The sequence below is a fragment of the Cryptomeria japonica genome, chromosome 9, assembly GCF_030272615.1.
Source record: "Cryptomeria japonica chromosome 9, Sugi_1.0, whole genome shotgun sequence".
NCBI classification, from domain to species: Eukaryota; Viridiplantae; Streptophyta; class Pinopsida; order Cupressales; family Cupressaceae; genus Cryptomeria; species Cryptomeria japonica.
The window spans coordinates 83,611,102-83,634,761 of record NC_081413.1 but is presented as its reverse complement, the minus strand read 5'-3'; the positions used below and the strand labels follow the sequence as shown (position 1 = coordinate 83,634,761).

The following is a 23,660-nucleotide window of genomic DNA, read 5'->3' as shown; positions in this document are numbered from 1 at the left end:
TCTCCCTGGTGAGTGATAGGACTCGAGTTCCAGCAAATCAAGCATTCAGGCAATCGAATGTAAGTTCCCTTGTGAATCCAGCAAAATCACATCACACCAACAAAGCTTATCCACACGTAGAGACCCTACATATATAAACCTTGGAGTTATTTCGATTGATCCTTAGGCAAATCTTCAAGATTCAGATAACTTTGTTCAATAGAGGATAAGATACCTTGGTATTTTATTCTGTGTTCGCATGTGCATAAAAAACACATCAATAGAATTGGCACTAGAAGGAGGGCATGATCCCAATGATTCTTTGAGCAGTTGAACTTCAATTCATATTTACAAGGAGCAATCTTAAGGATTCACATCCTTCTCTTCACTCTCAACAGAATTGAGGTAAAAGAGAGGCGTCAAAGCCATTGCGAATTCTTGAATCCAAGGAATATCAGTAGAGAGCCTTTTCTCAACGCTCAGTAGACGTAGTACAAAGAAAGGAGGTGATCGTTGGGTCGTCAGTTGGACTTGTGAATCCAGCATAATCACATTAGACCAAATTGAACTTATCCACACGTAGAGATCCTACATATATGAACCTTGGAGTTATTTCGATTGATCCTTAGGCAAATATTCAGCATTCGAATAACTTTGTTGAAGAGAGGATAAGATACCTCGGTATTTTATTCTGTGTTCGCATGTGCATAAAAAACACATCAACAAGTCGTCCCCATTGATCAACTAAAATAGCATTAGGGATTTCCTTATCTCAAGAGAGGATAGGATACTCAGCGAGTACATTCTATTCTGCGTTGGCCGGATGGAGCCGTAGTTCAGCGACTTTAGACATGTCAACAGATACGACCTAGCTACATTTCAACATTTGGTAGTAGGTGGCAATTTTGAGTTTGTCAGTGCTTGAGTCTCGAATTTTGAAGTGTGATCATGCCTAAGTGCTATTATGGTTTTTGAGTTTTGAATGGGATCAAGTGCATGTAGAATGTTAAATGTCTAGGTGATCGTAATTTTGTCTAAGTGTAGACTTTTGAGCGTGGATGAGTTTTAAAGTGTCCGAGTCGGTGATATTTTCATGCCTAAGCGTCAAGAGGACCTTTAGGGGTTATTTTCTTGCTCCTAGGAGATAATTCAAGTCAAATTGCACTTTATCCCGAGGGAATCCCTATTTCCTCGCTCAAATTTTGATAAATTTAGCTAAGTCTTGATGCGTTTTAATGAAATTTGAAGTGTCAAGATGTTTTTGAGTGGAGAAATTATTGAATTCCCAATGAAAATCTATGTTTTAGTGGGTCTACAGGTCAAAAATCCTGATAGCCTGATAGGAGATGAATTTCCCCCGAATTTTTCGATGGACTCTGTTTTCCCTCATTCAAGTTCTTGATGGAGGGCGATTTTCCACTAGGAGGCTAAAATTTGACTAAGTGTTGGAAATTATCCCGATGACCCACGTTTTGCCCTGGAATGCAGATGAATTTGAGCCGGATGGAATTTCCTATCCTGATGAAGATCGATTTTCCCTAGGACAGTTTGTGAACAAATTTGATGGTTTTTAATGCAAATGACTATCTTGATGAATAGCGAATCTCCCCAAGTGTGATTTTTGACACATTTTTTATTTGGATAATCATCTAGATAGGGAATGATTTTCCCCCAAAGTGGGATTTTGGACTTGAGGTGAAAAATGAAGTGATTTTTGGAGTCCAGATGGGAATCGATTTTCCCCCAATGGCTTTTTTTGACAAGTTTGTTCAGGAATTTAATGATTTGCAACAATCGTCAATGATTAAATATTTTTCAAATGCAAATCGATTTTCCCAGGCAAGCTATAAAAGCAAAGTTTTATCCCACATTGCTTGTGTGGTGAAGTGTTGAGTGAAAACAAAAAGAAGTATACCTGCCCAGCAATATAATACTATTATATTTGCTGATGTGACGAAGTGTCCATTGGACACCATTGGAGCTGGAGTTGCATGTTTGAAGGCGATTTTTTGCCTAGCTATACCCAGGCGCTGCCATTGAAAAGCAGGTTGCAGCAAGTTTGGTGGTTATTTTGACCACATTGAGCGATTTTTTGTGAAGTGGCGCCATCTTGAAGGAAGGGTGATTTTGCTTAGAGGCTGTTTGCTTCAGAATTTGGGCGAATTTTTTATCATATTGTTGAATGCCATTGCTACTAGTTGGCTGCCATTGATATCGGACCTTTCTGGGCGCCATTGCTGGAAGTGATTTTTATTTCATGGTTGGCTGGAAACTTCGTTTTCAGACTCATTTCTTCATTCACATCCAGCACATACTAAGGCGATTTTGATTGAAGATAATTTTGTGGTGATTTTAGAGTGGTTTGGAGCAAAGAAATGGGACTCAAACTCGGCTTGGACTCGGCAAGGTCGAATCGGACTCGGACTCGGGACTCGGGACTCGGAGTCAGACTCAGCTAGACTCGGGAAAGTGAAAAACTCAAGAAATTTAGAGATTTTTAAAGATTAAAAACTTGTTTCAGGCACCCTTTATTGAATACACCTTAAAGACACAATACCATCATCAAACTCGGCTCATTTGATTACATACACAAGTATACATCAATCGCATAAGCATAAACACAAATTGTAGCTAAAGGAAATAACAAACGTAGATATATAAATATTGTCAAATGTATACGATATTACAAAACTCATGGAATAAAAAATATCCATGTCATCATATGATCATCATCAAATGTTTCATACAAATACCAAAGGTAAATACAACTACAAGCCTATGGCTCAGAGGAGCTTGCACCCTCTGGCCCCGGCCCCCTGCGAAGGCGTCTAAGGTAGTGTTGATGTGTATTTTGTACACGACCAAACACAGAATAAAATACTGAAGTATTTTATCCTCTCTTGAACAAAGTTCCCGACTGCTGAAGATCTCGCTGAAGGATCAGTCGGAGTAACCCAAGGTTCTGTTATGTAGGATCTCTACATGTGGATAAGCTCTCTGTGGTATGATGTGATTTTGCTGGAATCACAAGGGGACTTACACTTGACGACCTAAACGTCTGATTTGCTGGAATCACAGGATTTCACTAGTCTAGATTTTGAAAAAAAAGAAAAAGGATGAGGGCGAGGAAAGGATCTAATTCTGACACTAAGAATGTAGGAGCAATGAATGATCTTTGATGAAATTCTAACTATGTCTTGTTTTGACATCCCAGGACCATCTCCACAAGGTTAGTGCGATCTTCGGAGGAAAACTTTTATGATGTTCAGATCATCGCTACAGGCATAGACACCATCAGGCTGATGCATATCAATGAAGAAGCGACAATTGAAGTTAAGCTTAACCTAAATGATTCCAGTTGACTACACAAGGCAAGTCTGTAATCAACAAACTGCTAGTAGTATGGATATACAAATTTCACCATCAATCAAACACATTTCTTCCACTCATCTAATAACATGAAATCAAATTTGAGAAGTATAGAGACCATGCAAATTGTTGAATCGACCCATAGATTTCACCATTTCTTCAATGAAGTTTACAAGTCTTTTACAACAACATCTTGGCAACAATCTTTGCCTTCTCTTTCTATTCTACTTCAATTGCTATTCTATCAACTGACTATTCACTATTTCTAACTATTCACCTTCTAACTACCGACTAACTATTAACTATTAGCTAACCATTGACTAACTATTAGCCTTTACAAATGAAGAGCCAGGGCTTATATAGTGCCCACAATACAATTCAATGGCTTAGATCAATTTGAGATCAATGGCCGAGATTTTACAATGAAAACCCTAATTAGGGTTTGTTACAACAAACTCAATTTTGGCCAATGAAATAATTGCATTATTTGGACACATGTCTTCTCTGGAATAATCGACCAATGGATAACCAGGGTAGGTACATCGAAGTTTGTGCCATCTTTGATGAGTCAGGTACATTGAATCTGGACATGCTGAAGTGGACCAACCCGACTGGAGGAGTGATGATTGGGATGCCACCTTGTCTTTCCTTCAAATGTTGGACTGGAAGAGGTCGTCCTTGATGAGGCTGGGTTGGAGAAGGTCGTCCTTGTCCTGGCCCGGTCTTCTTTCATGTGCCAAAACAAACCAAAAGATGATTAAGGACACATGATAAATTCATTTCAACATAGCATTTTCAACTTAAATCATCAACAAAAAGATATTAATATGAAACTTGCCCAAGATTTTCTCCAGGAACAGACCCTATAAGAATTTCGCCCTGGATCCTTTGGAAGGGTCAGGTGCGAAATTCCAACTTTAGCTCAAAATTCACATTTTTGAAGGTCAAACATCTTTCCAAGGCATTCCAAATAGCTTTTCTCACCCTAGTCCAGGCCTGACTTAGCACAAAATTTGGAGAAAAGGATGGTTTTAGTGTTTTTCGCTCTGGACCCTTTGGAAGGGTCAAGAGCGAATTTCTTTGTTTGTAGCTCATTTTTCATCATTCCAACTTCAATCCACCTCACATGGCTAGGAAATAGTTCTCTTCTTTCACCCAATCCAAGTTTGATTTGATTTTGTAAAGCAAAATAGGAGTTTTTAGGATTTTCGCCTTGGACCCTTCGGAAGGGGTAGGAGCGAATTTCCTCCTCTGGCTTAAAATCATCATTTCTAGAGACAACAATCAACTCAAGGGCAATCTTAAGGGCATCTTTCACGTTGGTCTAGACATAGCTTAGCTTAAATTTGAAAGGAATAGGTAGATTTTAGGATTTTCTCTCTGGACCCTTTGGAAGGGTCAGGAGCGAAAATCATTTTTAGGCTCAATTCCTTCATCTTTCATGGTTTCTAGCAACTTAAAGTCACTCTTAGGGGCAACTTCCTCTTGATTTTACCTTATCCCACACTTGATCTAGCAAAACTTGATAGCAAAAAGAGGTTTTGAGAAAATTCGCTCTGGACCCTTTGGAAGGGTCAGGAGTGAAATTTTCATTCTTGACCAAAAATCATTATTTTTTTCAACTTGAAACTTCTTTGCAAGGTAGAATCTCATCCTTCGTTGTCGTAGGAACAAGGTTTCATGTCCAAGAAAGGTCAAAAAGTAGGTTTATAAGGAATTTCGCTCTGGACCCTTTGGAAGGGTCAAGAGCGAAATTTCCTTTCCTGGCTAGAATCCTTCATTTTCACAACTTCCAAACACTCTCAAAGGCAAGATCATGTCCATTGCCCCTTTCAACATGCTTTGGACATCACAATTTGGTCAAATAGGGAAGGAAATGAGGTCTAGGAGGATTTTTGCTCTGGACCCTTTGGAAGGGTTAGGAGCGAAAATCATGATTTGGGCTTGATTCTTCCTCTTTCCAACTCAAAATCACCTCAAGAGGTAACTAAACATCATCCTTCACCCAAGGGATAAGGTCTTAAGCCAAAACAAGGTCAAAAGAATAGGCTTGCAAGGAATTTCGCTCTGGGCCCTTTGGAAGGGTCAGGAGTGAAATTCACCTTCTTGGCTAGAATCCTTCATTTTTTCAAAGCTTTCAAACATTTCCAACGTCCAAACATGTCTACTCTTCCCTTCAAAATGCCTTGCAAATCAAAATTTGGTCAAATAAGGCAAGAAATGAGTCTTAGGTTGATTTTCTCTCTGGACCCTTTGAAAGGGTCAGGAGCAAAAATCTTGATTTAGGCTTTAATTGCTCATTTTTCAAAGTTCAATCTTCTCCTGGAGGCAAATATAGATTGTTTTCCACTTGAGGAACAAGGTTTTAAGCCCATTCAAGGTAGCAAATGAGGATTATAGTGAATTTCGCTCTGGACCCTTTAGAAGGGTCAGGAGCGAAATTCCTATTCTTGGCCAAAATCCTTCACATTTCTACGTTCCATCACCTCAAAAGGCAGAGACATGTTATTTCCTTCCCAAATTCGCCCATGGACCAAGGTTGGTATCCAAAACAAGGGAGCAAATGAGGCTTATGAAGAATTTCGCTCTGGACCCTTTGGAAGGGTTAGGAGCGAAATTCCTATTTTTGGACAAGATCCTCACTTTTCAAAACACTTCTCAAGGCAAGAACACATCAAGACTCACACACAATGCCTAATAAACCAACGCCCATCCAAAACAAGGAAGGAAAATGAGGGTTATAAGGATTTTCGCTCAAGCAAAGCCTACCATCCTATTGATCCCCTGGCGACACTCAAAATGCAAAGGCTAACAGACAAACCCTAAACACCTAGAAAGCAAACCCCAGAAAGCAAAAAAAGTAGGGGTCCCCATTTGCAATGGGGCGATGTGTGAATACGTCACAACAGGTAGGTCCTAGATGATTCAACAACCATAGCCGCTCCCCGTGACACCATGCCATGCTCACCAACATCAAGAACATCCGTGTCACTATCTACCTCTGAATCTCCTGTCTGGGCTTGTGCTCTCCGCTCCTCCTCTGCCATGGCTACAGTCTCAGCCTGTATATCTACCTGGTCGATCCAATCAATGGTAGACTCAGAGGTTAAATTTTCCCTACTTCTATCGACGCAGTTTCCCCCCATATTTTTCGACGGGGGTTTGGGGGCAGCACCCCAAGGTCGAGGGTTATTTTTCTATTGGCTGACATGTTGTAACCCTATTTTTTCTCATTCTCGGTTGTAGTGAACAAAGACGATACCATTCATGTTAAAAAACTTTAAATTTTTTTTTTTTTGTCATTTTACTAACCCAGCCAGTAGCCGAGTTTGGCGATTTTGCTCGCCAGACTCGGATGAGTTCGAGTCCGAGTCCCAGAGACTCTACGAGCATGACTCGAACTCGGGTTCACCGAGTTTAGGCGATTCATGGCGATTTTCGTTTCTTTGGTTTGGAGGCATTTTCTGAGCACACCATTCTTGGTGTAAGGTCTGCAACTTCATTTCTGTTAATGCATGATAGCTTCGGTAAGATAAATGATTGAATGAGAGATAAATGAAGTCTCTCATTCAATCATTTATCATATCGATAACTATGATAAAACCTTCAAGCAATTAATTCCTCTTTGATAGCCATTCTACATTTGCATATAATTAACCCATGCAGTTCAATCAAACACTTAACATTGATAATCATACTATATCTTTTGTTTATGTTCATCGATTACTAAATCTTACATTCCAATTTATATCGACTAACATAATTGATAATAAATATTATGATTAATCAAAACACCGATTAAATATTGGGTTGTATATGCTTCAATATATCGGGTGGCATGATAACCGATAGTTATCGGTTGTAAAGCCTACATCGATAGTTATCGCTTGCTAAGGCTAACATGCTGATAACTATCGGCTGTTAGTATTGTGCAAACATCGATAATCATTGGCTGTTAAGTATTGTGCAAACACCGATAATCATCGATTGTTAAAATATTTACACACCGATTGGTATTAACAATGAACATGCATTTGTTTGTATTAACAAAGAGGCACAATCAAGTAATGTCGCTTGATCGTACCCCATTTGTTATATACTTATATTGAGTGGCATTCGTGAGATAGGACATAGAAAATAATAAAATGCTCCTCTCACCTGCCATACAAAAGAAGATAGTCAGAATTATATTTTAATCAGTAATAAATAAAACAAGATAATATAAAATAGAATATAACTTGCATATTGAATGTAAATTGAACATCTTTTACATGGTATCAAAGCCAGGTTAAATCGAACCTGAGGCTGTTCAATTTTGTGGAAAATTCAAACAAGCTTATGTTCAACATCAAAATTCTTCTAATGGGTAGCACCATCAGATTTGAAGATCCTATCAGATTTGTTGAAGTAATCAGACAACTCCTCGTCTAGGTCAGAACCTCTTTGAGCGTGGTGATTTGGATATCCCGATTGCCTATTCTAATGCAATCTGGATATTAAAGGAGATCTACTCTACTCTCAGGGAATCAACTGCAGTTTGCACATTAAGAGCCAAGTTCTTTGTGGAATCACTAGGGAGCGATTCTATGTGAATCGAACAAGGCAATAAGGAAGGTTGCAAGTCAAAGTTTGATGGCGGATATGTGTCTCTAACTGTCCATAAGATCACAGGAGTAACCAGTGCACTCTGGATGAACACTTGTTCGCAATGCCTTGTTATCATCAGACAACAACGACTGTATGATCAATTGTCGGGCATTCCTACTATGAGACAAGATTATCTTGTCAAGTGTCTTTCTGTACGAGGATGGGTTCGAACATGCCGCATGAAGAGGTCTATCACTTTTATAGAGTAATGAAACATAAGTTGATGGATATTATCGTAGGCTGCTTTTGCAAAGGCGATGACATAGTACACACACCCCGTGAACATAGTTACGGATACAGTTGTGCTACAAAGATGATAGAGTATGTAGCGTCAAAATGTGGGAGAGATGATCTTCCATGTTCCAAGCAGACACTGCAAAGCAATGCAATGTGGAAGAGCAACAACCAGATCGGAAATTATGATCTTCTAAACAAGCTTCTAATCTTTGTAGCCAGTGGCCATGCTCCTAGACGGTTGGAAAAGAAGGCAGGACATGTTATATTGGCAGTAATGAGTTTATTAGATTGCGGAGCTCGGGTTGGATCAGTCTATTTTATAGATAATGCATTGACAGCCCTAGATGTTGTAAGGTGTATTGAAGATGATGCTATTATAAAATTGCAAGATTTTTTGCTGGAAGAATGCGATGGAGGAAAATAGTTGATAAATACTCCAAACAAATATGAAGATGGAGAGACTTCTCTTCATCTTGTTTTCTTGGCAGGGTCATGCAAATACGTTTCATTTGTTTTTGAGAAGGGAGCTGAAGTAGACGTTCAAGATGTTCGAAAACAGACACCTCTGGACGATGCAATTACATGTAGACAAGATACAGTCACAAATGTCTTTATGCAAGATCTCGATCTGACATAAATCTGATGGATTGTCTGTGTATCGAATCACTTAGCAAGTTTTTGTGATTAGTAGTTCCATCTATTGAATTGGGCATTAAGGTTTATCTTTAATGTTGTTTGGCGCTAGCGCCACAACATTGGAAACAATACTCATATATTTGCCAGTCAGAGAGCGGCATGAGAAGCGATGGTCTTACTGTAGACAAAACCAATTCGATGCTCTACTTCATAGCATGTACAGATTTGCAGAGAAGGGTCTTCATTTGAATGCATGGCTGGGAAGATTATTGAGGAAGATCGACGCCACATTGATACTACTGAGTGTCCTATGCGTGGCATATGGGCTCAACATCTTACAGATCCTGGTTATGTCAGATGAACACAACAACTAAAAGTATGTGTATCAAAGAGCAACCATCAAATGAGATCTAAATCTTCAAGTGCAAAGAATCAGGAATGAACAATTGTTGGATTGCGAGGAAGACTAATAAACAAAGAGATAAGTAATCCATGTTTGATTAATGGTCATGAATTTCATATGTAGTTATTAATTCATGCAATTACATTATGCTTGTTATTTGTGAATCAACATTGTCAGTAGGTGTCCGCACACGACAAGCAGCATTTGAATATCTTTTTTCAATTTATTCAATGTACTATGAGAAACTTGCCCCTTGCATGCAGGACATCTTTAGAATCACAACAAAAGCAGTTAAAAGTGATGAAGATCTTGTTGCTCTTTAGGCTACAAAGTTTCGAAGTACTATTTGTGATGAAAAATTCAGGAAGAATATGGAGGGGACTTTAGTGGAAATTCAGAGATTTCGCATTTCCATCTATAAACAAGTATTTGCTTGCAGAAGTGCAACAGTCCATGAGGAAGCAATGTTGACCATAGGGGCTCTTGTTTATGCTACTAGTGGTGAACTTGCTAAGTACATGCCAGAGTTCTATAAGTCACGATTTGCAGGTGATCTTTCGAGATAAAGAAAGGACAGACCAAGAAGCATAAGAGATTTCATTCAAGGGAGAAAGAACTCGATGCTTGCAGTCATAGGACTGAGTTGATGGCGGTAAGTATTTATTGAAGAAGAACCCATACAGGCTGTCCTTGCGATTTGGTTCTTCGAAGAGGAGGTCAGATGGTTGATATCAGATTCAGAGGGAGTCTAACATTTCATCAGAAGCAACCTTAGACAAGGAGGTCAGAAGGTTGATATTAGGTTTAGAGGGAGCCACACCATCATGAAGATATGCTTAATGCATTCTTCTCTGTGAGAGAGAAGTTTGAGGAGTAAGCCCTTGTTAATACACTCTTCTCTGAGGGAGAAGTTTGAGGTGAAGGTTCTTGTTCCACCCTCTGGGAGTAGTCATGGTGAACGCCATGATGAGATGAAAACATCACGTTTAGCAACTCCGTGATGGGCACTTGTGTTCATATGCATTCTCATACATGGGAGTAGCCATGATGGATGCCATCATGTTGAGTACCGTGATGAATCGTGTTCCACCCTCTAGGAGTAGCCATGGTGGATGTCATTTCATGACTATATTATTAACAAGGATTCCCCCTTAGCTAAGAGGGAGTGTTGATGTTGTAGTGGCTACCCTTGTGAAGAGACATATGGTGTCATTGAGGACTGTCCCCTTGTGAAAGGGTGCCTCCCTCATATATATAGAAGATGCAAACTCATTCTCTAATCCATTCAATTTATGTGAAAAGCAGTTTATATATTAGTTAGAGTAGATCGATCCTGTGAAGAAGGCCAATTAGATTTGTTCTTGTGAAATTTGCTTCAAGGAGTGAAGCAACATATATTGGGCCTGTATCTTGCATTATTGCTAGACATATTTGATATATAAAGAAGACACTTTATGCTGGGTTTTTCTCCCTCAAGTAGGAAGGTTTTTTTTCCTTGGAGATCAAACTGCAGATATTCTGACCAAACCTTTTTCAGCTCTTTCAGAGTAAAGGTTGATCACTTCAGAAAAGGTTTAGGTATGATAGAAAGGTAATTTGCTTTGTAATCTGTATTTGCATATCAATAAGATATTTAATGTGTAAACTTCTTTGTCATGAAAGGACATTTTGGATTTTATCCCCTGGGTTCATATCTAAGAGGTGACGATCTCTCAAGATAATGAACACTTGTATGTAGACATTATAAGGTGACGATCTTATAATGTCCAAACCAGTTATAATGTTGGATCTCTAGTGTGTCATGGATGTACCATGATTGTGTTGTGGTAAAACATTTGTATAAGATGTTTTGTGCACATACCACAACTTGGATAAGATGAGAATTTAAATCTTTCTCATATGATTATCCTTAAGTATTGCGTGTTTAGGCAATACTAATATCACATGCTTAGGTGATATCCTGTCATCACAAGATTGACGTGATGGACATTTGTATCACATGTTTAGGTGATACTTCACATCATGTGATTAGGTGATATGATTTTCTAAGATGAGAATTTAAATCTTTCTCATATGATTATCCTTAAGTATTGCGTGTTTAGGCAATACTGATATCACATGCTTAGGTGATATCCTGTCATCACAAGATTGATGTGATGGACATCTGTATCATGTGTTTAGGTGATACTTCATATCATGTGATTAGGTGGTATGATCTTCTAGAATGTCAGATTGAGTAAAGAATGCTAACTGTCATTTGAATTGTGATGCTTGAATATTTTGTTTACATTCATCTTACCTAGCTAAGAGGGAGTGTTAATGCATGATAGCTTCGGTAAGATAAATGATTGAATGAGAGATAAATGAAGTCTCTCATTCAATCATTTATCATATCGATAACTATGATAAAACCTTCAAGCAATTAATTCCTCTTTGATAGCCATTCTACATTTGCATATAAATAACCCATTTAGTTCAATCAAACACTTAACATTGATAATCATACTATATCTTTTGTTTATGTTCATCGATTGCTAAATCTTGCATTCCGATTTATATCGACTAACATAATTGATAATAAATATTATGATTAATCAAAACACCGATTAAATATCGAGTTGTATATGCTTCAATATATCGGGTGGCATGATAACCGATAGTTATCGGTTGTTAAGCCTACACCAATAGTTATCGGTTGCTAAGGCTAACATGCTGATAACTATCGGCTGTTAGTATTGTGCAAACACCGATAATCATCGGCTGTTAAGTATTGTGCAAACACCGATAATCATCGGTCGTTAAAATATTTACACACCGATTGGTATTAACAATGAACATGCATTTGTTTGTATTAACAAAGAGGCACGATCAAGTAATGTCTTGATCGGTCATGACCGATCAAGGCATTGCTTGATCGTACCCCATTTGTTATATACTTATATTGAGTGGCATTCGTGAGATAGGACATAGAAAATAATAAAAATGCTCCTCTCACCTGCCATACAAAAGAAGATAGTCAGAATTATATTTTAATCAGTAATAAATAGAACAAGATAATATAAAATAGAATATAACTTGCATATTGAATGTAAATTGAACATCTTTTACAGTTTCCACTTCTACACTTGAGCGATTGTATTAAGGGATCATTTCCAGAATGATTTGTGGTCATTTCTTTGAGTGTGCCATTGCTGGTAAAGTTTGAAATTCCATTTTGAGACCTATCTTTAGACCTAGACATTCATTACCAGCCCTTTGTTTGTGCCCAGATTGACCATTTTCGCATTGGGGAGATTGTCTTCAGACATTGGGCAGTCATTACTGAGTTTGGAAGGGTGTCTTCAGACATCAAAGAGTGAAAAATCAGACTTTTTACACCTTTCCAAAGTATTTCCAGATTTTGGTATACTCTTTTGACTTCACTTTTGATAATTTCCTGAGTATACCAGGTGCCTTCAGACAATTTCTTATATCAGACCTCATTTAAGTCTGAAAATGAGGGTTTCCTAAGGGTTTTATGAGGGTTTTTAGACCCTATTCATGTCAATTCCATTCTATTTTCGGAATTTGTGAAGAATATAGATAGAATTTTTTATTTTCATTCCTAAATTTGTCTAGATTACAAAAAATCAGAACTTATTCAATTCTGAAAATAGGTTGTCTGGATAATTTTTCAAGTTATTGACTTCTAGTTTCATACAAGTGCCTTGTCTAAATCTGGGTTTGGAATTCGGAAGGAGCAGTTGAAAATAGTTCAGGAGGAATTCTATTCAGATTCCAAATTGTCCTTCTGATGGAAAGGAATCATAGACATGAACATGGAGTACCTGAATATGGAGCGGATGCGGCAAAGGATGTTCGGAGCGAAGAACCAGCTTGCTTCTCCTACATTCGCCAATATCATGAAGAGTAGCATTTACCAAGCCTCTGGGTTTCCTCAATCCATACAATGTAGTGAGATTATTTTGGAATGCGCAAGACATTATGATCCTGTCTCCAAGATGATCCAGACTCCCAAAGGGATAACCATTGCCTACCTTGCTGAGGATGCAATTACTTAAGTGTTTGGAATTCCTCGCAATGTAGATATGAAGGAAAGAACGAAGGATGAATATGAAGCAAAATACAAATTGAAGGCGGATGCATGCGAGACTGTTGTGAATAAGGAGTGGATGATTGAGCGAAGGCCTCATCATTCCAAGGTGCCAAAGACACTCACGTGTACAGATTTCAAAGAGGAATATAGCGATTTGGTATTCCTACTCAATCGAGTGATGGGGATGCTGCAGGGTGCCTTGTTCGAAGGATGGATGTTCTACTTTATCCAAGATTGTATAAGAGGAACAATGATCAATTGGGTGAAGATTATCAGTGATAATCTAGATTTTCAATTGAGAAATGTGGAGAAGACTAAGTCATTCAACATGACTTCTTACCTTGTGTGTATACTTGCAAGATTTGTCACATACAAGGGATTGATATGCAAAGGCGAAGTTGGGAATGGACTAGGACGATACAAAAGTTATGAATGTTATCCATAGCTTGATATGCATAGAATTGAAGATTATAGGAGGGTGAATGATGCTTTCACCAACTATATTACAAAGATGTTGCAAGGCGGAATCCACAAGAGGTTGTCCAAAGTAGCAACAGATTTAGGTGAACAATATGGATCGTGGTACGTACAGATCCCACCTTCACATACCTAAGGATTCAGGGATTCAGATTCGAACCATACAAGCTTCCTAGGTATCCTACAGATAGAATGATCCTTCTTGAGGTGGTGAAGGTGGTGAGACAACTTCTAGAATTCGATTTCATCTAGAAGAAGCATAGAATAGGGATGACTTTTCCTATTGCAGCTAGTACAGTGATTGATGAGATTGCATTCTATCGCCTTGGAACCTACAAGAGCAGAGATAGATTTGATTTGCATAAAAATGTTGAAAGATTCAGAGGAGAAAGATTCATACACAAGGTTGACATTGAGGATTACTGGGTGAATCTAATGGATGAACAAGTAGTGAAGAATGGGATGTGGTCCAGGATGTCAGTGGATTTCATAAGGAAATGTGAACTCTTTCTCATTCCAGATCAAATTGTGGATAATAGTGATCATATTCACCCGTAGTATGAGAATGGAATGAAGAAATCTATCCTTTTGCCTAATTGGTCACAACCAGAAGTAACGGATTTGAATGTGCTTATTAGAGATGTTATGGATTTCTCCAGAGAGTGGGTCGACAAACAAATGAACAGGTTGATAGATATGGGCATTGTCTTCACTTATGAGAAAATGAAACAAGAGGAGTCCTCTCTTGAAGATGATCAAAGAACAATCAATGATGTAAGGATTCATGCAGATGAGGAGAGTCATGCTCCTAAACGAAGGAAGAGTGTGCCTAGAGAATCCAAGGCGAAGGGGAAGGAGATAGTTGGTCAGTAGTCAAAGAAGAAGAAGCATAAGCCTAGCACTCCTTTGTCCCCCCTTAGTTCCCCATCAGTGAAGGAGGTAGATGTGCCAGAAAAGAGCAAGGAATTTGAACAATGCTCCAACACAGTAATTTTGCCAGAGAATATTCAGGAGCTACATGCTACGGCGACATCAGCTTTGCAGCATGAAGATGATGAACAGTCGAAATCTCCCACTGTCCAGTTGGAGGTAAGTTTGGGCAAAAATGTTTATAATTTGACCAAGGACAATGAGGATGATGATGATGTTATCTCAGCATTGAGGTAACTTGATTGAGAGATGTGTCTTGATGATGGTATGGAAATGTCCACCATTCTTGATTGGTTATTGCAGAGCATGGAGAAAAGTAAGATGGTAGAAACACAACCTATTGATGACATTGATGACTACTTAGCCAGGAGTAATAAGGAAAAGGAACCTAAGAAGGCTAAGATACTTTCCAATATAGCTAGAGATGAAACAAGAATGCGGATTGCACAGGTCGCTATCCCAATTGGTGATGTGACTAGAGATGCTGCTATTCCTATGGATTTCCAGATCATTTCAGTTGCCCTTGGACGAACTACAAAAGAGCAAGAATTCCAAGAACTTGGTGATACAATTCGGGTGATCAATGCAAGGTTGGATAGGGAGATTGAGAAGAAAAATATGTATAAGGAAGAGAATATCAAGGTTAAGGAGTATATTGCAGGAATGAGACGTGAAGATCCCACCTTTGTCTTGCCTATTGCAGTTGACCGTGGACTTCATTTTGATCATGAGGCAGTGAGGATTACACATGCAGAGTTTGGTAAATGGATTGAAGAAGTGGCTAAACAGGCAAATGATTTCCTTACTCAGTTTGTCCAGGAATTTGACGAGACGATGATGCTTACATATAGAATGCAACACTTGGAGGAAGTTTGGGATGATTTCCAACCTATTTAGGAGAAGACCATTCCCCGCCTCAGAGTGTTGAAGAAAATTCCGATGTCCACGTTGGTCCAGAAGAGAGTTGTGCATGAGCGAGATAGATATGATTTCTACGGTTGGCATTGTTCATTGGCCATGCAGAAATATACTTCTTAGCATGCATGAAAAGATTGTGTAGAAATGGAAGGATCAATCCAGGAGATTCAATCCAAAATCCTTGCATCCATTGAAGAGTTGTTAGGGGTAGATGTCAGTGCTTCCATCGGTCTACACTTAGAAGAATTGAGAGATAAGATGGAGTTCATGTACTTCAGCCAGTTGGATATTTTGAAGAAGAATCAAATTGATGATTTGGTTTCCTTGCTCATCCATGTCCATAATTCGCAGAAGCTTATGCTAGATTGGGAGAATACTTTGGATGCTTGTTTCGATGCGTTGGATGTGATTGATGCACAACAAGAGGCTTTCTCTAGCATTACCATGGAGGAGTGAGATTCAGTATTGGCTAGATTCTTGGAATATGCTGAGAGAGAGGAATGCTAGCCGAAATCTTCTAAAAGATTCCCTACTTGATGACTAGGCGTCATTCCATTGGGTCACATGTTGGTGGCTTTCTTTTTGATGTAAACCCTAATTAGGGCAACTTTAGAGTTGTGATGGCATGATATTGGCCCTTGATTTTGAATGAATCTTGACCATTCATTTCTTTTGAGGCTCTATATAAACCACATTGCCTCTCATTTGTAAGGGAGAGATTTTTGAGAATTGTCGTCTACATGTTGCAGATTTGAATATAAATCATTGAAGTTTGGTGATTTTTGTTTGAGTGGTGTATGCATTTGTGGTTCTCTTTGCCTCCTAGTTAGATTAGAATTTTAGATTAAAATTTGCTTTCAGGTATTTTAGATTGAATGAAAGAGTTCTTGAATGCATTTGTGTGGAATCCATTTAATCCATACCACTAGCCTCTTGCTGATTGTAAGTGTACCTTGTGTAGTCAACTGAAATTTTATGAACTTAACTTCAAGTGTTATACTTCCATCGTTATGCATTGCTTTGATGGTATCAATGTTTGATGGTAATGATTTGAACATCTATGAAATTTACCTTAGATGATTGCACTAAGCTTGTGTCAAATTGTTCATTTTGATGGTGAGACCTTGCCTAGTAGGATTCCATTGAATCATTCACTATTTTTTTCATTCTGGGTTTTAGAATAGAAATTCCTAAATCCAATTCCTTTTGCCTTTTTTTAGAAATCCTTGTTAGATTAGATCAAGAGCTCAAAGTGCAAAATCTTAAGTCATTGGCATAACCTATTCCAATTCCAGATCCATGAAAGATTCCCAAATTGAACAATTACGTAAGTCCCAAAGTGAAAATAGAACTATCACATCAAGCCATCGAGTTGCCCACATGTCAAGAACTGACCATAGAAACCTTGGAATTATCGTAGTTGATCAGATATTTAGCATCTGAGGTGATTTTGTTTGAGGGTAAAATACTTTGGTATTTTATTCTGTGTTCATATGTGCATAAAACACACATCAACACTACCCACCACCCAAACAAAACAAAATATACAACTGTGTGCAGATTAATCTTACACATAAGAGGCTAACTAAGGAATAAATGTTTTTGAGTGATCCAAGACTGCACCAAGCCTAGGATGCTCGTGCATCCCTAAACAGATTGCTTTGAGTTGGTTGCAAATGAGATCTACAAATAGACTAGAGCGAAAAATGAACTAAAATGGGCTACTTCTACTAAGACTCATCTTGTTCTTAAGATGATTAATGTATGGGGACAATGGAGATTTATGATCTCCATAATGTATCGTGTCTTAAAAAGGTATGTATTGTAACCAAAAAAACTATTAGTATCCGTATCAAATTTATCATTTTCTTTTATTTGGGATGGGTGGGTTAATCAATCAAACAAAGAAATAGCTTGAGAGATTCAACCAATTAGGCCACCTTTTTCCATCTTCCTTAAATTAGAATGCCTGTATGCAAACTTATTATTGGATTAGGCTATTATGGACATAATTCATAATTTTCCATGCTTTATGGATTTTCATGAGTGAAGCTTGTTATGTAGTAGAGGAACAAATGCAGTCCTTTTGCTTAGTGTTTTTTATCATCATTTGCTTGTTATTGTTTTTAAATGGACGTTTTGCAGGAATGGGCAGCTGAGCATTGTTCAGCACCTTATCGAGCTCCGGAATTATGGGACTGTCCAAGTTATTCAGACATAGATGAGAGGACAGATATCTGGTCACTTGGATGCACTCTCTATGCAATCATGTATGTTTCTCTCCATAGATGTTGATTTATTTTCTTTTTATTAAAAAATATTATAATTTTGTTGATGTTGGTTACATGTGAAAATATTTATACCTAAGGTGATTCTGCTTGGAGAATATTGCAGGGTTAATGCTGAGGAGCATATAACATTATGTCTAATTTTAATGCATTTTCTGTATGGTTCTCTATCAAATCAAATTATATGGTAATGGATATTAAATTAGACAACTTATATTTGCTGTTTGTTTTGAACAAAATCATGAAATCAGGATCTAGTAACAATTTCCAATCGAAATAATAATTGATTGTTCTATTAACAAACGAGAGGAACACTCCTTACATAAGCAATTATAGATCTTTCCATGATGGAAACAATTGAGAACTAAAGACATAATAGAAAGATTCTAAATGCTAACTAACTAACTTATAGAATAGAAAGTTACCAAAAACTTACTAAATGTCTTAAATGACTATTATAAGCTAAATATTACAATTACCCTCCCTTAATGGTCATTTTATTAACTACCATGCAATAGACTTGTCATGATCTGCTGGTCTTTTGGCCATGAATTCATAGAAGGCTGACTCCCCTAAATGCTCTGTGACATGAGTCTTCTGTTGAGACCCTCCTTGTTTAGATTTTTGATCAGCCAATCGCTTTCTACAAAACTTCTTCATATGACTGAGTTTACCACAATAGTGACACCCTCCTGCTATCCAAAGACATGGAAAATGAGATAAAAAAATTCTCAAATACCTTCGATTTTTGTTGATAAAATAAGTACATGAATTAATAATAGAGATGACAATGCATACATGTACAAGAGTAAAAGATATTTTTATTGCACATGAAATTAGTACAAAAGAAGACTAGAGATGCTCAACCAAGGATCAACATCAATTTGGCGAGATCACACTACTTTCCTTGATGATACATGGTCTATTTAAAGAATGCAATGGTTGCCAAGAGGAACACAATTGTTAACCAATTGACACTTATGACTACTTAAAGCTGACAAACACTTAATACAAACAATTAATACATAGTTGGATAACCAATAGACTTGTATATGAACTTGGAAGTGTACATTGCAAACTCCGACTTGCAGTGTACTTGGCAAATCAAATGAGTGCAGTGGGGGTATGGGGGCAACACCCTTAGCTGGGTCAAGGGGCAGCACCCCTCATGGGGTCCTTGGGCAATGCCCTGGGCACACTTCATGTTGCAATATAGAGCAAGGTAGAGGGGTAAAGCCCTTGCCATGAAGCCCAAATTAAGACCTTCAAAACAACCCGAAACCTCATGGCACACATCATTTTTCATGATCTTTTAAGAAGCAAAAATAAATGCTAACGAAGCTAGAAAATAGAGATTTTGGAGTGTTTAGACAACGCAAGATGTTGACCCGGGAAGGAATTTGTTGTATGATGGTTGCTTGTTGTGCGATGGATTGTATGTTCTTGACAATGTAATTAGGCTGTATGGTGAAGGAATGATGCCACTGTATGGTGAGAAGAAACATTGGTCATACACTATGGAAATATTAATGTGCAATGTGATAGGAAACTCTATGTGAGCACCATACTATGAGAGTACACTATTGCTGGCACCATAGTTGGAACACTCGGATTCGTCATGGCCCAAAAATTGGACTCGGACTCGGCAAAAACTCGAGAAAGGACTCGGCAAAAAAAAAAATCGTAGTTTTACAAAAAAGCAAAAAGAAGTTAATGCATTTAGAGAACATAAGAGCCATAATTGAAACATTATATGTCATATGATCTCCAAACACTCAATGTTTGAAATTTCATCATTCATACTTATAGTTTCAAACTTTAAAATGTATATCAGCAGCATATCTTCTTGTTTTTTGCAATAACAAATTTCAAAAGTGAGGAAAAGTGAAAAAAAAATGTTTTAACCTCAACTGGGTGTTCTCAGCAAGCGGCAAGAGTCCTTCATCAGGACTCGGGAATCTTGACACTAGACTCACTAGAGTCTTTAGCACAGACTCGAGAGTCTTTGTCCCAGACTCTCCCAGACTCAACTCATGAGTTCGTGGCGAGTCGACTCGGCCCGCCAACGGACTCGAGAGTCTTGGAGAGTTCGCGTCGAGTCCACAGAGTCCTCAAACTATGGCTGGCACTATGCGTGATGAACAACTTACAAGAAGTTACAAGAAGTTTAACACTTTATTGCTTGACTGGCGGAGTTAAGAGCAAGTCTGGCATTGCCTTAACTTAGTGCGATTTGCAATTTTACTAACATTTTCCAGGCAGAACCTTGGCGAATCTAGGGGGGTATTCAACATTTCATAACACCTGCAACTTTAAATTCACCTTCTACATTGAATGGCGGACTCTCAAGGATATCCAGCATTTTATTGATTTAGTGCAAAACTTACCTTTAAACATCATAGGCAGAGATTTAGGGTGTTCATGTATAGATTCACGATACAAGGTTGGATTGTGAGCATACTCATGTATAGACCACTAAGTCGGAACCCTGAGAGTGTTGAAATATTGGGTGAAATTGCAAATTCCATCCGAAAATAATCAAAGTACCCCAATTTTTTCATTCTTTACAACATCTTGCAATCTGATAGAATTGACAACATTTTTTGCATTTTGACAAACTTTGTGTTCATTTTTCAACATTGTAAAGCAAGACTTGTATGAAATACTTGCAATACTTTGGAATCGCAAGTAAATTTTCCACTCCAAATTTGTCTCGACAGCATTTTTGCAACTTTGACGATACTGACAAGTTTTACTGTTTTACAAAATTTGACAATTTTGCAATATTAACAAGATTTTGGCAACTTCTTCATCAAACAACAGTATTTGACTCAATTGTACCCTAAGGATGGACTTTGCACTCCTAAGATTCACTCCATCTCGGATTGACAAAACCAAACCCTCTCACAAGCAAAGTCTAAAGATTACAAAATTATTGCCAAGCTAAACAAACTAAGCCAAACAACTACCCTAAAAAGCGAAAAGTGGGGGTCTCCATTTGTAATGGGGCAGTGTGTGAAAACGTCACAATTAGTCCCACTTTACCTATTTTGGCATTAAGGTTGACTATTCTGGGAGGGTTTTTTGCAGAAGCTAATGAATTGCAAATTGAATCGAGGAATGCTTAAGTATATTATCAGAAGATATGAAATGGAGCACTCTTTTCCCATTTCAATTAATTGATAAAGTTTGCGTATACAGACATATTAAAACAATTCTGGGCTTCGCTAATAAATTACCTGTTACAAAACACTTTTAAATTTTCATGCAAAGATCATTAAAATTTCTTAGTATTTTCCTTTAGTTCTTTCAATTCTTATCAACTAGTTATTCACACTTGGAAAAAATATCCATGTAATTCATATAAGAAATTTTTATAGAAGTTTCTTAGTTTGAAGAACATTCCTAGGAGACATATGGTGTTGGCAGGAGATGCCAATTATTTCTGAGATGAGAGATGATTCTAGGTATGTGTTTTTAGATAACTCTGAACAAGAGGGGAGACAAATGAATATGCTAGGGGGATTTCAAGAGTCTCCAAGGAGAAAGATGAACACTATCTGCCAGAGTATGAGTTTTTGGATAACTGAAGAAAATATAAGCAGAGGTGTATGCTGTAAACATAAAGTGGTTAAACTCTAAACTGTAGGATTTAGAGGTCATAAATTTAACCAATGATCTGTGGTGAATCCTAGTGAATATTGAGAAGATTTATAAAGGTTGTCAAATCTTGGGAGACTCCCCATGTTTGGGTGAGCTTGAGCAGCCAACATCAGAAAGAAGATTTTATATTGATGTCAACTAGTGACTCAAGTAGATCAATGAGACATCCAGTCGTAATATAACTGGGAAGCCCAATAAAACAAATTCTATATCAGATCACTGAGAACTAACTAGATTAAAAAAAGTCTCCTTCTAGTGATGAACCTTTGATTGCTTTCCTACGCATGCTAGGAGTCACAACCATGTGGATTACAGGTATAGAAATTGTTGGAGAAATGAGCCACACCCAACCTGTAAAAGGGCTAACAGAGTGGGTCTGTAGCTCAGTGAAAGAGCACACCGGCATGCAAATGAGAGGTCCCAGGTTTGAGTCCTACCTGGTCCATGGAAAGTTCATGAGCAGAAATATTGGAAATGTGACAAATAAATTCATATATTATAATTGGCTATCCAAAAGAAATTGCTATAGCCATAAACACTGATCAAATGGAGAAAGCAAGTGGGGACCTTTTTTGGATGCCTGTGTATGTGAATGATAAGTCTACCACAGGTTTTGGTGGGTTTAATAAATGATGGACTAAGCTGAATTGATTCTACAAGTGTAATTAGTTTTTTGATGATTTTTTCTTTTTCCTAATCATAACCATTCACATGTTAGGGCCATGTACCCTTTTTAATCTTTAAAGTTTATTCTGTTAGGGCCTTTGGTGAAAAATAAGTTTTTAGTGGATATATAAAGTTAAAGAGAGTATGATTACTTTTGCATCTAGTAGAAGTATAACGGATGATCAAATTATAACCTAGTGTTTTGGACTCTTTTAACAGGTATGGTATGTCACCATTTGAACACTCTCTAGGGGAAGCTGGAGGAAGCCTACAATTAGCAGTCATGAGTGGTCAAATAAAATGGCCTTCTGGGCCTAGCCCTCCCTACCCAGAATCGCTGCATCAATTTGTAACATGGATGCTTCAACCTCAAGCTGCCATCCGCCCCTGTATTGGTGATATTATTATTCATGTAGACAAATTGCTGGCCAAATTTTCTTCTTGACCAGGTTTTATTTGCCACAAGTTGCTTAGTTTATGCCATTCTTTGTTAGTTGATTTGATCATTATCGGTAGTTTGAGCAAATTTGCTAAATGTTATTTTAGTTTGGATGACAAGATGTAGTGTATTTATTCAGATTCATCCATCCTTCTAGCTGAATCCTTAATCTGTAAAGTTGGAATATGACACTGAAGTATGAGACTGCTGTATTTAGCAAGATTATCTTGTTTTATTAGCATGAGCTGGATTAAGAAACTAAGAGTATATGATAAGTATGTAAAGTTTTGTCCAGATTACCACCACGTTTATTATAACACAAGCTGATTGTTTATTCGTAATTCATTTGAGCACTTGTATGTGAGGATTGTAATACTCGTTGTTTCTGAGAGAACTTTCTATCGTGTTGCTGATTGCTCATTTGTAGTAGCAAGTTCTTTATTCGCTTGATGCAACTTACGACATCACTGAGCATTTAGAGCAATGGACTGTGTGACTGCAATTAGACCAAAAGTCTGGAAAACAAAATGTATCATGCAATTTGTTTTTACTGTCTCCTTGCGACTACAAGTTGGCAAGAGAGAACATCGTGTGTTTGATTTCCACATTAACATACGAGTCCGTCAATGATCTAATCGCATTTCTTCTATCAGTAACTAAATCCATGGATTACATTACATCTAAGCATCTCAAGCTGTAGCTCTTATAAAGCAGTAGGATAAAAGGTACTTTGTAAACTGATTCTACAACGTTCGTGGATGGCATCTACAAGAGCACAATCCCAACCATTAGATTTTTATTTTAAAAAAAACTACTCTTTTTTCCAATATCACTTGTAACCCCATATTTTTGGTTATAATTATTGCAAGAAAGAACCTGGATAACGTGAAATGCTGATATTATTGAATGTGA

At 37.7% G+C, this 23,660-nt stretch overlaps 1 protein-coding gene across 2 annotated transcripts in view; it reads left to right on the top strand.

Annotated features, from left to right (window-relative positions):
* LOC131030218 (uncharacterized) overlaps positions 1-23,089 on the top strand; it is an 81,281-nt gene extending 58,192 nt beyond the window's left edge. For both annotated transcript variants that reach the window (XM_057960943.2, XM_057960944.2), the window contains exons 5-6: positions 17,838-17,962; positions 22,529-23,089. In XM_057960943.2, the coding sequence (XP_057816926.2) occupies positions 17,838-17,962; positions 22,529-22,754 (351 nt within the window). In that variant the 3' untranslated portion in view covers positions 22,755-23,089. The remainder of the gene's footprint in view (positions 1-17,837; positions 17,963-22,528) is intronic.
* The last annotated feature ends 571 nt before the right edge of the window (positions 23,090-23,660 follow it).